The sequence below is a fragment of the Aphis gossypii genome, chromosome 1, assembly GCF_020184175.1.
Source record: "Aphis gossypii isolate Hap1 chromosome 1, ASM2018417v2, whole genome shotgun sequence".
Lineage (NCBI taxonomy): Eukaryota > Metazoa > Arthropoda > Insecta > Hemiptera > Aphididae > Aphis > Aphis gossypii.
The window spans coordinates 32,755,423-32,771,300 of NC_065530.1; the positions used below are offsets into that span (position 1 = coordinate 32,755,423).

Consider the following 15,878-nt stretch of genomic DNA (forward strand, 5'->3'; position numbering starts at 1 on the left):
GATTATGGAGCATTAAAATACGAAAATACTAGTAATTAAGCCATTTGTTTTTACCATTTTAATGTCACAACGGTAAACAAAAATTTCAATGACCATAGCTTTTCCGTTCAGGTAATAAATTTGCATTTCGTTCTGATCACGATGGTCATGAACATAAATATATATGTTAACTATGTTAGCACATGCGAATTTCAAATTGTCTTTAGCCAAGTGATTTTAATGAACAGGTACATGGGTAGTAACACAACTCACACATACAGAGTGATCAGGCATAATATATTATATCTATACATGTGTGACCACATATAATACAAAAAGAAAGGTACAGAAGAAGGGAAAATTTTTATTACACTAAAAAGATTACAATTTATGTAATATAATTTTAATGGGCCAGAAAATTGCTTAGATATATGAGATACGGTTATATTTTACAGTATTGTATCCAAAAACATGAAAGTCAATTATACAAAAAATACTAATAATTGTTAAAATTCTATAATTTCCGAATTTTTCATACTCATGTGTTTTAAACAAGGGGTCATAAAAAATATTCGAAGATAAAATAATTTTAGTATCCAAATTTCAGTTGTAGCTTAAGTATTTATAATATACTTTTTCTGAAGACATATTATATTATTTAAACAAATAAAAAACAAGTTTAATCATTATTTTATTTTGCTTTTAAATAACATAAAAAACTATAACCGATCAACTAGATTAACATTAAATAATTTTGTAAGCAATTAAACTGTATTAATATATTAATTATTTAATGCAAAAAGATACTTTTGATTTTGTGATTTTGATAGATTTTAAATCAAAAATCAATTATTTTGTTTAATTAAAATGCTTTTGTCTTATATAGTACTCAATAAAGTGGAGTAGGATTTTTTAAATTTGTTCATTTTACTGAACACTGTAATAGGTAGTAAATAAAATTATAATTAGATTATAATTTAGTACGAAATAAATACTTAAGTTTGATTTTATAGAGCGAAAAAAATGAATTATGCACAAAATATTGATCTAAGGATTTAAAGTGAACTGTAAATAAATATCTTTAAAACTATAAAAGAAAACATATTTTTATTCACTTTAAAAGATATGAGCACTTAAAACGTAGATTATAATACTTTTACCTGTTAAAGGTTAAAAGTTATTTTAACATATTATTCAACTGGGAATAATAATTTTACTTATATAATTCAGCCACTAAACATCTTAAATATTGTATGATCATAATTATTAAACCATTGCCATTTTTATCTACTCTAATTATTATTATCTGTTACGTTACTAAATATTTTTTGGAGAAGTTAAATATTTACTATTGTTATAGCTATAACAAAAAATACTATTTATTAACTATCATAACATTTGATTTTTATTCAATTTTATCACAAATATTTGATAAAAAATTTTAAATTTGTATTATAATTCATTTTAAATTAAATTTAGAACAATGTTTTCTTATTTTCCTATACTTATTAAGAATAATATCAAACAATATGATTTCATAATATATTAAATTAATTAATAAAAAAAGCAAAGGAAGTCACTATGCTGCATAGTATGTGTTGAGTGTAAGCTTTCGTTGATTATGTTACGATATTGGATGTGTCAAATTGTATAAATCATAACACTTGGTATGCTATTAATTCTGAGAAGATACAACATGCAGGTATATGAGCCTATATTTTATGGACATTTTATTAATAATTATTTTGATATAATAATATACTAATAAAGTATAATACAGTAAGTTGAACTAATTTTATCCAAAAATCCTTTTTTCTACTTTAAATAACCAATTTCGTTAAAATATGAACTTCAGACGCATAAAAAAAAAAAAATAGCTCTAGCGAATTTTTGATATTTTTATAATACTCAAAGTACATTTTAAAAGGAATCTCTTTTTAAATATCAAAGTTAAAACTAATATAACAAATATAAATGTAAAAAAATGTATTGAAAACCAAATAAATAATACAACATTTAAAATATCTATACATATATTATACCTTTTTTATAACTTAATTAAAACAAAAAATGGAATTTATTTTTTAAAATAAATAATTAGCGTTTTTTTATTAAGTTTTGATATATCTGAACTTTCTGAAATTTTGTCCGATTTCTAACGAAAACAAGCGTCGAAGTTAAAAAATTACTAACTACTTATATTTGAAAAAAAATATTTTAAATTAAAATTAATAAATATCAATATTTTTAATATATTAAATATATATTTATATATATTTTAATATTATTAATATTAATTAATATTAAATTTTTAAAATTTTTTACTAACTACTTATATTTGAAAAAAAAATGTTTTAAATTAAACATACATCAATGAAAAACTAACACATTCATCCGAATTCAAAAATAAATTTAAACGAAAAATATCGTTTTTAATATAACTTTCTGATTAAACCAATTGCATATATAAATTATATAACTACCTATTAAAGTTCATAAATTTTGTTGATTTTCCATTTTAAATTTATAAAAATAAATTGTATTCTTGATAAAATGAAACATAACATAGATTTAAACAGAATGGAAACTCTAGCCACCCGAATTTTAGTTCACCAATTTGAAAAGCTTATTATCACTGAATATACTCGTAGTCTATGATAATATGTTTTATTTTGTAAACTAAAAGATTTAACGCTTTCAGCCTTTAAAATTACTTTTCCCAAAACGTATTTTGAGTTATTTTTAAACTCTTTCAATAGGTCCAACGTCCAGCCATTTTTCTTTTGAGCGGCCATAAGAGCTGTGTATTTCTTTGATGAATTTCCGTTCTAGTTTAATCTATTATATTTGTATGGTACAACGATTAATAAAAACATACTTAATACTAAAATTTATTTGTGGCTAGAAGTTATAAAATTGAAAGGTATTTATAAAAAACACAAAATAAATAATCTGAATCAACTATTAATAATTTTATGATATTTAAAATTATGAATATTTATTGTTTATATAACAATGATAATACTATACAAGTATCTGCTATTAATTAATTATGTAAAAATACGAGCTATATAAAACTCAAATTTAAAGTATAGAAATCAAGGTTTTTTAATCATTATGATTATTTTAACCATATTATTATATCATAATTACAACACTATTAACACTTATATTATAAATATAGAACAGATGTATAAAAGGTCTGCATAACACAAGATCATAACCCTTTGAAAGATATAACCCCTACAGAAATTCGGAAATAATAAATTTATAATTACGTACTACCTACATTTTATTATAGTTTCAATAGTATTTAATTTTAAATTCGTATAAATACAACAATAACTAAATATATTTAACTTTAAATTTTAAAAATATATTATTTAATCCAAAATACTCAGAATTACCTTAAATTTTGTCCACCTTTAATGGTAAATATTTTCATTGTTTGTTCATGTGTATTTTGACTCTCAATAATTATTTTATTTTTAATTACAACAGATGAACAGAATAAACAGAATCAAGTGTTAAATTCAAAGCCTAATAGTTTATAATAATAAATATTTTTATTTTTTATTTTTGTAGTTTTATTATGCGTTTAAAAATGAAAAATGGAATACAAAAAATTTTCTACCAAAAGTTTCAATTACATAAAACTTGCAATCTAAAAGGGTCACTTAAACTTTGAACCCATATACACAGATGATATCAGAAAAAATAAAAATAACATGGCTATCATTGTAAGATCAATACTTCCATCGCTTCTCACAGAAACTAATATAATGAATCTCGTAATAAATATGTTGTACAATTGTGGTATTTTATAGACAAAAGTTTATGTTCCTATATTATATAGTATCTACAAATAAATATGAATAAATTATAATTTAAATAAATAATATTAATAATAAAAAAATATATAAAATAGATAGTTATTATTTAATGCTTCCACATTATACTTATAACTTCTATCTTATCGCATAATTAATAATAATAAAAAAAAATTGGATATGTAATTATTTACACGAAATCTTTATAATAATTTAATTTTTTTTTTCATATATTTTTTGTTATTTGTTTACTACGAATTTGATATTATCATACGTGAAAAAATCAGGAAAGATGTGTCTAGATCTAAAGTTAATACCTTAAGTACGCCACTAATGTATACCACCATATCATGTATATACACAATATTTTAATACTCAGGATGTAATATTATAATATGACAATCATTGTTTATAATAATATTATAATATTATTTTAAAAAGACAGTTACCTCGGTGCGATATCACAGGCCTGTTGGGTGATGGCCGCCACTGCAAACCACATACTGTTGGCCAACGTAAAAGGATTATGAACGAACATTGGGGGCGGTGGTATAGTTTGCTGTAGTTCATGACCTAAACCGCCGCCGCCACTACCAATGCCGATACCTCCACCACCGCCGTAGCTGTTATGCACTGGTCTAACATGAGCCGCAGCAGAGGCGTGTGCAGAAAACCGTGATACAACGTACATGACAATCACGACAGCTACATAGGCGAATCCTATGCTGATCCAAACCTCCCGTGACAATGGCGATAAGAAACTGAAAGCTCCAGGCTTGTGTTTGGATGGTTTTTTAATCAATATGTTAATGGCCGTTGACATAAACGGCTTACTAAACTCAACTACTTTTTCCCGTTCTGCCGTGATAGTGAGTGGTGCAATGGCTAAGTCCACTTCCTATAATAATAATAAGCAAAAAATTAATAAAATCAAAATGACACAAATTTACGATAGTTAAATTTTAATATTTCAAATCACCGTGCACAAGGCAAAGATTATTACTTTACATATAATTCATATACTTATTAAATATTAATATAATTCCGAGTTTGTTTTTGACAACCAGATAAGATATTTATTTAAATTATTGGTTAATGAATACTTTAACAGTAAGACAAGGCTTATATAGTTAATTTATTTTGTTACTTTTGAATTAAATGAAAATAACATTAAAAAACTGGCGATAATAGTCAAACAATTATTTAAATTCTTTTTCAACAAAACATTTTAAAATTTGAATTTTTTTTTATTTAATATGACATATTGAAAAATATACATTAACTAGTATTTTAAATCCTATTATATAAACGTGAACATGTTCTGATCATGTGTTTTAAAGAAAAATATATAGTTGGAAAAATCATTTTTCCATGAGGTGTGAATTCTTAAGATACTTTTATATTATTTAGAAGAGTGTTTCGCATACAATAAATAATCACATTTTAGAGTTGGTTTTATTTATTTAAAAAAATTTTTTTTGAAATACGAAAAATATTTTAGGTACTTTACATTTTTTTTATTCTGGTCTACAATTTACGAGTATACAGATTATAACAGTTAATAATAATCATTATACTCTTATACAATAATAAGTTTCCAAAATAAATAATAAATGATTATTATTTTCAAAATATAAACCATAGGTACATACATAATGATAATATTATAGCCAATAATTATTTTGTTAAAAAACAAATATTCCATTAACTTAATTATATTTTATATTTTATATAGACCTAAAAACTTTCCTAAAAAATTTCAAGACCTACTAACTTTTTGAAAAAAGATCAAATTAATTAAACTATCTATGGATATTTGAAATAGGCACCCTTTTTTAATTGAAATACTGCCAACATAATTAGATTGTAAAAGAAAAAATTATTGCATACGAGTTTTTGGTTAGGTTATACATTATATGTATATTTTAAAATCAAATTAAAAACAAATACAATAAGTATTTACCAATTTAAATTCAAAAATAATGCATGTGCGATTAATATTTTAATACTTAATTTAAGTCCCCAACAGTTTTATTAAAAATTAAAATCTATTGAAAGTATAAACATATGAATATTATTAAAACTATTTGGATTATAATGAATAGATAATTATTGTAGTTATTAATATAAAACGATGTTATTATTTATTTTGGTTGAAACCCAAAAAAAATTTAGTCATAAGAACAATAATATGAACACTGATAGCAATATTTATTCAACAAATTTATTCCTTATTCAATTTATTGTTAAAAGTATACACAACATTATAGTTATGATATTATTATAATTAAAATAACTTACGAACTAAAATTACTTTCTTTAGATACTATAATATCCCTGAATATAGTTACATGATAATAAATGGATTATTAATTAAATATTAAAAATTCTGTTTATTTTAATAAAATTGTGGAATATTCATTGAGTGCATAAAAACATGTTAAAATCAATACCTACTTTAAACATTTTGTGATGGTAGGTAAATAAGAAACCGAGCTACAAAATTATATTGACGGTGAAATAACCCTTAATTTCTGGCTTTAAGACAAAGTCATAACCTATAAATGACATTTTTTTCAGTTTATGTAAATTGAACAATTATAGTAAATAAAAAATAAAACTGATATGGTTTAAAAAATTAGGCCAAAGCACAATAACAATCAGAGCACGAAAAAGACAAAAATCCAGACTACAAAATATTCTACTTTCAATGTGCAACAATGATTTTGAATTTAACATAAAAAATAATTCTGTTTTTATAAATAATAAATTATAAATTATAGATAACACTAAGTTTTTTATCAAAAATAAAAACTTATTAATACCGAAATTGATTTTAAAACTTCAATGGATTAACCATCTATGATAATTTTATGTTAGAATAAAATCCACATTGGTATAAGCTTATATGAGTAATAGTTTTACTTAAAAATTGATTTTTAATATCATAAGGTTTCGTTTAAAAATAAACACTTCAATTTCGTTCTATGTTATGGTATTATAAAGTTTATTAAATATAAGGAAAATAAAAAATAAAATAGTATTAATAATAATTTTATTTAAAAAATTAAATAGGTCACCAGGCCTAGTTGAAAATATAAACAATGATTTTTATTTTTAGTTTTTAAATTTGGAAACAGGAAGAAATTAAATTTTTAAGTCGTAGGTACTTTTAATAATTATAGTTATAAAATATTAAAAAATTAACAATTCAGTAGAAGTTGTATTAAGTATATAGTCATACCTTTCTGATTATTTCGCCGACCATTCCATCCCAACCACCTTTAACTTCATGATTCTCCATTCCATATTTTCGGTCTTTGACAGTACGTAACTCATCTGAAAGATATATTTAATAATAATGCATAAATTATTTGCTACCATGTTTTTTAAATTTATTATTATGTTATTCACTAATTATAATTAAGTAGCTACATACAAATATGAAATATTTATAACAATTTACAATTTATTTATAACAAACTTAAAACATTGTGCAATATTAATTGTTGTTATATCTGTATTCTAAATTTAATATAACAATTAACAATTAATACGTATATAGTTGAGACAACTGAAATATAGTCGAACAAAGAACTTTATCAACATTGTTTGATTTATTATTTACTCATTGAGAACTATTTTCTAAATTAATAGTGATATATACAAATACTTGGAACTCAAACAGAGTTTTTGATATCAATATACTTCTCGTCAATGATAATAACTATAGCAAGTAATTGCGAGGACCAATTTTAGGGCTTAGTGGTAAACTTTAAAGTAGACATGATGTGTAGTGTACGACCATCCACAACAATGTACATACTTACTGATCACGAAACAGATTAACATTTTTTTGTTTTCCAAATCTCTGTGTTTTGAATTTACTGTAAAATTATCAAAACTAAATTCTAATAATTTATTTATAAGATTAAAGACTTGTTTTAAGTCCAATGAGCATTAATAAAATGTGTGATAAGCATAAAGTTTTATAACTAAATGTGTATTGGCATTTTTTTTTTTTTTTTTTATAATAAAATTAAATCAAATGTTTAACCTAATCTCAGTTCTTTCATTTCTATTTGTATTTGTATACAATTATGTTTAAATATGCAATTAATCATATACTTATATATAATTAATCATATTATATAAAAGTATGTTAAACACATGCTCATATTAAATACGGTATTTAATATGGTATAAGTTGTAAATGAACTATACATTTTTAACAAGTTTTTATTTTAATAATTTATTTAATTGCATAGGTATTATCAAATAAAACATAATCTAACTAAGAATAAATGTAATTTACTTTATTTATTTTTAAAATTTAATCCGTGATGCATTATAATGGAAGATTAACAACAACAAAAGTTAGATATTTAATATATAAAAATACAGATATTATTATAAAAAGTGAACTAATGCTATTGGAGCTGTTAGAGCGATCGGAGCATGTGGTGAATAGGATTGTTAAGGCTATATAATATAGTCAAGAGTGTGTATTTATATAGAATTTCCCTTGATTGAGGGTATTATAAGAAGGTACTCTGAAGGATATATCTGAAAGTATGTCGGGTACGTTTAGTAACCCATCAAATAAAGCCCTGATAAAATGCTTGTCATCAATGGAACAGCTAGAAAATGTAGTGACTTGATATTTAAAACATTACGTAAATAGGTATAATATTTACTTGGATCAAGTATAATTTAAAAATAAACGCAGATTAAGTTAGTAGTTTAATTTGCACACACTTCGGTTTTAGTTGGTATAAAGGTGCCCACACACTGCAGCGGTAGCGGTGGCGGTGGCGGTGGCGGTAGCGTTAAAATGAGTCTGGACACAATTTTACCGCCACCGCCGAGACAATAGAATTTTACCGCCACCGCTGCAGTGTGTGGGGACCTTAATATTATTTTTTAATTTTAAATATTAGAAATGTATTAAGTAGCCCACTTAATACCTAATATTATTTAGTTAATATGGAAAATCGTAAAATCATTTTTATTTGCTATTTAATTTATATCAATATACTATTAATAAGAATTATTATAATGGTTTTAAAATACAAATTTATTAAGAGATAAACAGTTTTTCACTCTATCTGTGTAATAAACTACAAGTAAACTTAAAATTAAATAATAGTATCTATACGATTATTTTATTACTACCGTAAAAATTAATACTTTATAACTTATTTAGTCTTATTTTATATTTAAACTAAATAATATACATACAACTGTTAAACATTTTAATATTTTCTTTAAAAAGAATGAGATAACTATGTTTTATTGTATTATTTATGAAAACTTTATTTTACACTTATAATATAAATTTCGCTGACATGAGGGTTTTATAGTTTATTCCTGTACAAGAATAGTGCATACTTCATATTTACTAACAAGGAAGAAAAGGGACCTGTATGCCCATTTTAGTAAACTCTCATTTATTGTTAATGGATAGCATTAGTGACGCTCTTATTCAGGTCCGGATATAATCATGTATATAATATGTACTATATTATAGTCATATGGTCTAAAGGGTAATCATCTGTGATGACCCCGAAACTTTAGGGATTTCTTAGTCCATCTATTGGTACATAAAACCCTCCCAACAAATATCTCTATTCGGCAGGATTTTAGTAGATGCTTGTAGGCATTCCGCAAAAACGTCGTTTTCCTTTTCGATCTGAAATCCAATGTCACCTACCTTTTTTTTAAAAATACTTATGGATAACAAACATAGAATATTGGTTTAGTATATCAGCCAAAAATTCTTTGAACCAAAAGTTAAGTGATACATTTGTATACTATATAAAAGATATCAAGTTAAATGTGTATATGTACTGTTAAGTTGTATTTCTATCCATACTGAAAAATAGAACCCATTAATAAATTATACTCAATTTTGAATCACTAATACAGAAGTTTTATATTTTTGGCAAAAAAAAAAAAAATGTATTGATATCTCTATCTGGTATTTTCGTCGTAAATTTGAAACAAAAATATATTATTAGATACGACTGAAAAGAAAGTCAAACATAGGACTATACGTTGTAAATAGTGATTAATGATATTCGACATTTAACCAAACACTGAGATATTCGATTTATTGAAACATTGAAAACCATATCTAACATTGTGTTGACCACTTATACTTGTACGAAATATTGGGGACGATACAAAAACTAATTAAAATAACTTGCAGATAATGTATTAGAAGACACAAAATACGAATAGGGTTTCTAAGGTTGATTCAATCGATTCAGTCATTGGAATTATTTGTGATTTTAAATTCAATTGTTAACTATAGATGCAATTACAATTAATTATCATATTAAGAATCTAACTCCTAAAAGTTTAATTTAACCATAAATATGGATAAACATTGCATAAATATCCATACCAAAAACTGCAACAAATATAATTAATTATAAAAGTGTAATGTAACATTTTAATTTAATTCTGTTTATAAATAAATTAATAATGTAAAATATGCATTAGTACTAAAATAAATAATTATACACTTAAATAAGTAAAATATAATTATTGTGTATCTGAACTACTATACTGCATAATAGACAGCACAATACAGTTGAGTAGAAAAATTAAAATTGCTTGATATTTTTAATTTTAAATACATTTTACGTGAACAATAACAAAAATTAATTTTTCTGTTTAACTATTATAAGTCCTATTGAACGAACCAACAGAATCTATAAATTTAGATAATAATATTATGTAGATATTCTTTTTTATCTAATAATAACTATAAAATATTTATTACATAATATCGATGTGTATATTCTTGTATAATAATTAATGAATATCACATTCTATACTTGGGAAAAATTTCAATCTCAAAATATTGTAAGTCATTTTCATGAAGCACATTATTTTAAAAATAAATGAATGAATAGAAACAATATTTATTTTAAGATACCATTTGATACCTATTTAATTCAGACTAACAAATTAAATTAAATTTTAAAATGTTTGTTTTCCTACAGATTATTATACAAAATGTCTCAAAAACAAAATTCATACAATTTTTGATTTTAAAAACTCGCAGACTAATATTTTCTGATTCGAGATATCCCAAAGGACAAATTTATCATATCAAAACTTAAAATCATTATCTACTTAACAATACGAATAACTTTTCTCGGAATGTGTTCTATTATCTTCAAATAATAATATTATGTTTACACGGATGTATGACATGCTTCTTAAAAGTTTTTCCATTTATATGTAAGATATTATATTTAAATACAAAAATCTCAGTGAAATATGATAGTTGTATGACAGCTGTATTATTTTTCTTTTTAAATATTTATATTAGTCATCCCAAATTCTTTACTTTTTTCTAAATTATTCATGACCTATTTTAGTATTTTTATTATAATATTGTAGATTCCAATAGCCATTACTTTGTATCACATATAACCATACAATTATAAACATTGTAAAATGTATCTTATAAAAAAAAAACAATAATAATTACATTTATGATTTTTGATAAAAGTTAAATTGTAAAATTATAATAATAATAACTAATAAGTACCTACCACAGAAAAATAATGTTTTTCATAATTAGCTAATTTATTATGATACAAAATATACATTATTATAACTTAAATATTACTTAACTTTTGTTATTTTATATTTTTCAATAAGATAACGTTTTAAATACAATCGCTACCATCTATAATGACACCAGTCGTAACGACACATGGGATATAAAAACGTTAATTTCAAGGTACTGGCAACATTTGGTAATACTATTTATGTACGAAATAACTGATTAAAACGACACAGGCTATAACAACAATAGGTATCAGATAAAACGACTTAAAAATTGGGCCACTACATATAACTGGTACTGTCTGTAATAACTTCAAATCTAATCATAATGGCATAGGATATTATTTTTATCACAAATAAATGCATCTCATATTATTGGTTTAATTACCTACATAGATGTGACACACAATAGTATATAATATGCTATATAATGTAATATTTAGGCTTTTTTATGAGTTTTTAAAATAGCATTTAAGCTATCAACATGATAAAAGTATAGTATTTTATGAAATATTATCAAAAATATCTGTTTTGATGTTGTAGTTGTGTTAGTTCCGTCAAACATGCAACTGTACCAAATTTAAATAAAATAATAAAAAATAACAGATATGTACCTATTCATAATTGAGTTTTATTAAATATATTGTTATCAATTAATATATTTATAAAAACATGTTTAAATTAAAGTTATAATAATAAACTTTGATAGTTTTAAAGTACATTCTAATCGTAGAATACGTAGGTAAAAAATAAAAATAAATAATTTCAATTATAACGACGCATTTTCATGGCCCCCCGATTGTCGTTATAAATGACACTGACTGTATAATATAATATATAACACAAAATATAAATTTACGAGAGCACGACAAAATTGTACAACAAATAGTTTCAAAACATCTGTAAGTTTTAAAAGCTATATGTCAAATAATGACTGGCTCTATGATAAAATTAATACAAATAAAACATAAAACACTAAAAACTTTTCTTAATCATAATTAAAAGAAAAATTATTGGAGTAAATACAGTAAAAAAAAAAAAAGCAAGTGGGTAACGTTCTGCTGTACTGCAGTATCGAGTGGATCTCGGACGTCGTAAGTCACTATATAATGGATGAGTTAAATTTGAATGCAATAATATAGGTATCAATGTATCATTGTATACAATATACGAACAACGATTCTGAACGGAAATTATTTGTCAGCTTACGATAAATTTAAATTTTTAAATTTTATAAATTGTATTATATATTTATTTTAATACAAAAAAATTATTTTTAAATTAGGACAGGTTGGCGGTTGCCATTAGATATACCTACTAAGATATATCTAAGTCCATGATTATAATATTGTGCACAGCTAAGATAGATAATACACTTATTATATTTTATTATCTCTATCTATGATATTATATACCTAGCGTTTAGTTTACGTTCTGCATGTTGACGTTGAAAGTTCATTATTGTTTTTAAAATTTAAAACAATATCGTATTAACTGTAATTGTTTAAATTAATGTGGTTGTACGCTGTATTGATTCCCTGTGTAACAACTACATATTAACATCAAAATGAGTCATTTTCCACATATTTTCTAAATACTTCAATATAAAGGTTTTATAATTACTTATAATTACTCTTACTAACTTAAAATATTTAATATGTTTTTAACTACAAAATATATTTGGATTATTTTAATTAATTTTGTCAATACTTAAATTTTAAGCACAAATAAAAAAAACATCGTGCCTATGTATTTTTATAATTTTTGAATTACTTTAAGACCTATTCAAGAGGAACTTTTTATTGAATTGTCAACTATTTTGACTTACCCAAAAAAATTTATTGGCATTTATAAAAAAAAAAAAACAAATATTTTAAATGCTTTTAAAATTATAAATAGGTAGCCTTAAAATAAGTAAAATGAAAATGCAAATACCTATTGAGAACTAGTAAAAGTTTCAAGTATCTAAGAATTTTAATTTTTTAATAATAACAAACAACGGTTTAAATTGTTTGAAAACGTTTAAAGATTCGTTATCGTTACGCGATTTCGTAAAAATTTAAAATTCAGACGCTCATAACATTTTTTCCTATAATGGCGCTCGAGTCTTATTTATAGTTATTTGAAGGAAAATGTATTGAAAGTTTTGTGTTGAGTTTTTTAACCTTAGATATAAGTACCAAAAATTTTATGAATTTTCAATTACAAAATTACTTATAAATTTTCGCGATTTTTAAAATTTCAGTTGTCTAGAAATAACTCTAAAAATGTAAACATTTGGTGAACATTTTAATTATTTATACTGATTTGTTTTAAATTTATAACTGTTTATAATAAATATTCTTTTTCGAAAACCGGTTGGCATCAAAATTCCCAATTTTTCATCACTTTTTGTGTTTATACCTGACGTTTTTGAAAATTACTGGAAATTTCTTACTTTTGACCACCCCTGAAGTTTTAAATTGAAGCATTATTTGGAATTTCGACAAGTAATTATGTACACAAACACAAAAAAAATCACACATCATCGTAAAATCAATACATTTATAATTTCATTCAGAATCTAAAAATAGAAATAATTTCTAAAGTACTTAACTTAAAATAATCGATTCACTTATAAAAAAAAATGAAAAGTTTGCCTATCAACTTTATCTTAAAATTATATGATCAGTAGCGAATCAAAAAACACAATACAATAGAAAGGTTATTAAATACGAGATATTTACATAAAGGATTTGTATACATGAAATAACAATAGTATTATAAATAAATGAAATACTGTTATATATACAGTAATAATATATTAAAATTATCATAGTAATTAAATAATCATGTATTAATGATCCTTTCGTTTTTTCCAAAAATCAATCAATAAAAAATGTTATAATATAAAAATAAATGTTAGAATTGAAATTATGAGAGATGCCATTTAAATAGTTAAATAGAAAGTACGTTTTCTTTTGTATATTAATTCAGTACAAACATGGTTCAATTTTTTGTCGTGTTATTTATATTATTTTTCTTGTGAATGGATTATGTTCACCTGCACCCAACTTACCAAATTTTGCGTCAGTTAAAGTTTGTTCTAACTTTGAAAAGTTTATACTTTTCCATATTGTTGCAAGATATATTTACTGGTAATGTAACTCTTTTAAACCTAATACAAATTACTTCGAAACATTTGGATCGGTCGTAAATTTCAAAAATATTCAATTCTTCATTGAATATATAGTATGAAAATGTGAAGAGTATCAAATTAATAATATAGTTATTATAAATATTGGTATCATACATTTAAGTCATTTTATAATACACACAGTATACAGATAACAGTATACATTTTATTTTATTATATTATTTTATTAACTTTTTTAAGTCACAATAGTTTAACTGGATCCAAATTTAATTATTCAAATGTAGGTAAAGATAACTATCCAAAACAAAAAAATAAAGAATTGATTGAACAATAAACGTAATAAACTAATAAATAAAAGAAAACGAGTTAATCTGTTTAAAGAGCATCTATTATAATGTTTTAAATTCTAAACAAAACAATGCATGTATTATATCCATTGATTTATGTTTTTTTTTTTTAAAGTGTATACACATATTATTTTATAGAAAATATACTTCGATCATTAACTTTAAAGAATATTTCTGATAAAAAATTTAATCTAGTTAGTAATTTTTAGAGATCAACATTTATAATTTCCAGTATTTTTCAAAATAATGAGAAAAACAGTAAAATTTTACACAAATCCAGTTTTTAACAAAATCGATTTTGTTCTTTTATTATAACTCAAAAATGGATAATCATAGATATTTCTAATTTTTACCAAATTTTAATAATATCATTTTCTATATTTGTACTACAGAACAAAAAATAAATAAAAAAATTGAGCGTGATTCTATCGATATTTTTTGTGAGGATCTGTAGTTTAAATTATTCATAAGTAAAACAAAGCAAATACCAAATTCCTCAAAAGTTTTTAGCATTTAATAATATTAAAGATGCATAGTCTCTATATTTTTTCTAAGCGTGTTAGTAAATTATTTTATTGTTAAAAATCTGTGAAGTATTAAATTTGTATTGCCAAATTTGAAAATATTATACATGAATACAGATATAACATTTTGGATCAAATTTCATAAAACAATAATTGTATATACTATAAAATATAATTTACTCTAACATTTGAAATCCAATTCATTGTAAAAATATGTGTGTTATATTATTTAATTAATGTCAGTATAATTGCTGAGTATATTTTTGTGATTTTGAATTAAATTCGTTTTATGGTTCCTTTCATATTGTTAAGGTTGTTTCTACACGTTTATTACACATCGCCGTACGATGAAGTTTTTAGTTTTCAACGCGTGACATTTCGCAATAAAAACAGATTGATTTATATGACATCCACCACGGGTTATGTTTTTAATCTCATTAGTGCATGTGGTTTAGGTTAAGTTTCGTTAGTGTTT

At 23.1% G+C, this 15,878-nt stretch overlaps 1 protein-coding gene across 1 annotated transcript in view; it reads right to left on the reverse strand.

Moving 5' to 3' along the window:
- The window catches only part of LOC114132267 (glutamate receptor 1-like), a 170,400-nt gene that overhangs the window by 20,747 nt on the left and 133,775 nt on the right, over nt 1-15,878 (reverse strand). Inside the window, exons 12-13 of the mRNA XM_050198138.1 lie at nt 7,054-7,148; nt 4,259-4,707 (exon numbers count right to left, since the gene is read on the reverse strand). Coding sequence (XP_050054095.1) covers nt 4,259-4,707; nt 7,054-7,148 — 544 coding nt within the window. The remainder of the gene's footprint in view (nt 1-4,258; nt 4,708-7,053; nt 7,149-15,878) is intronic.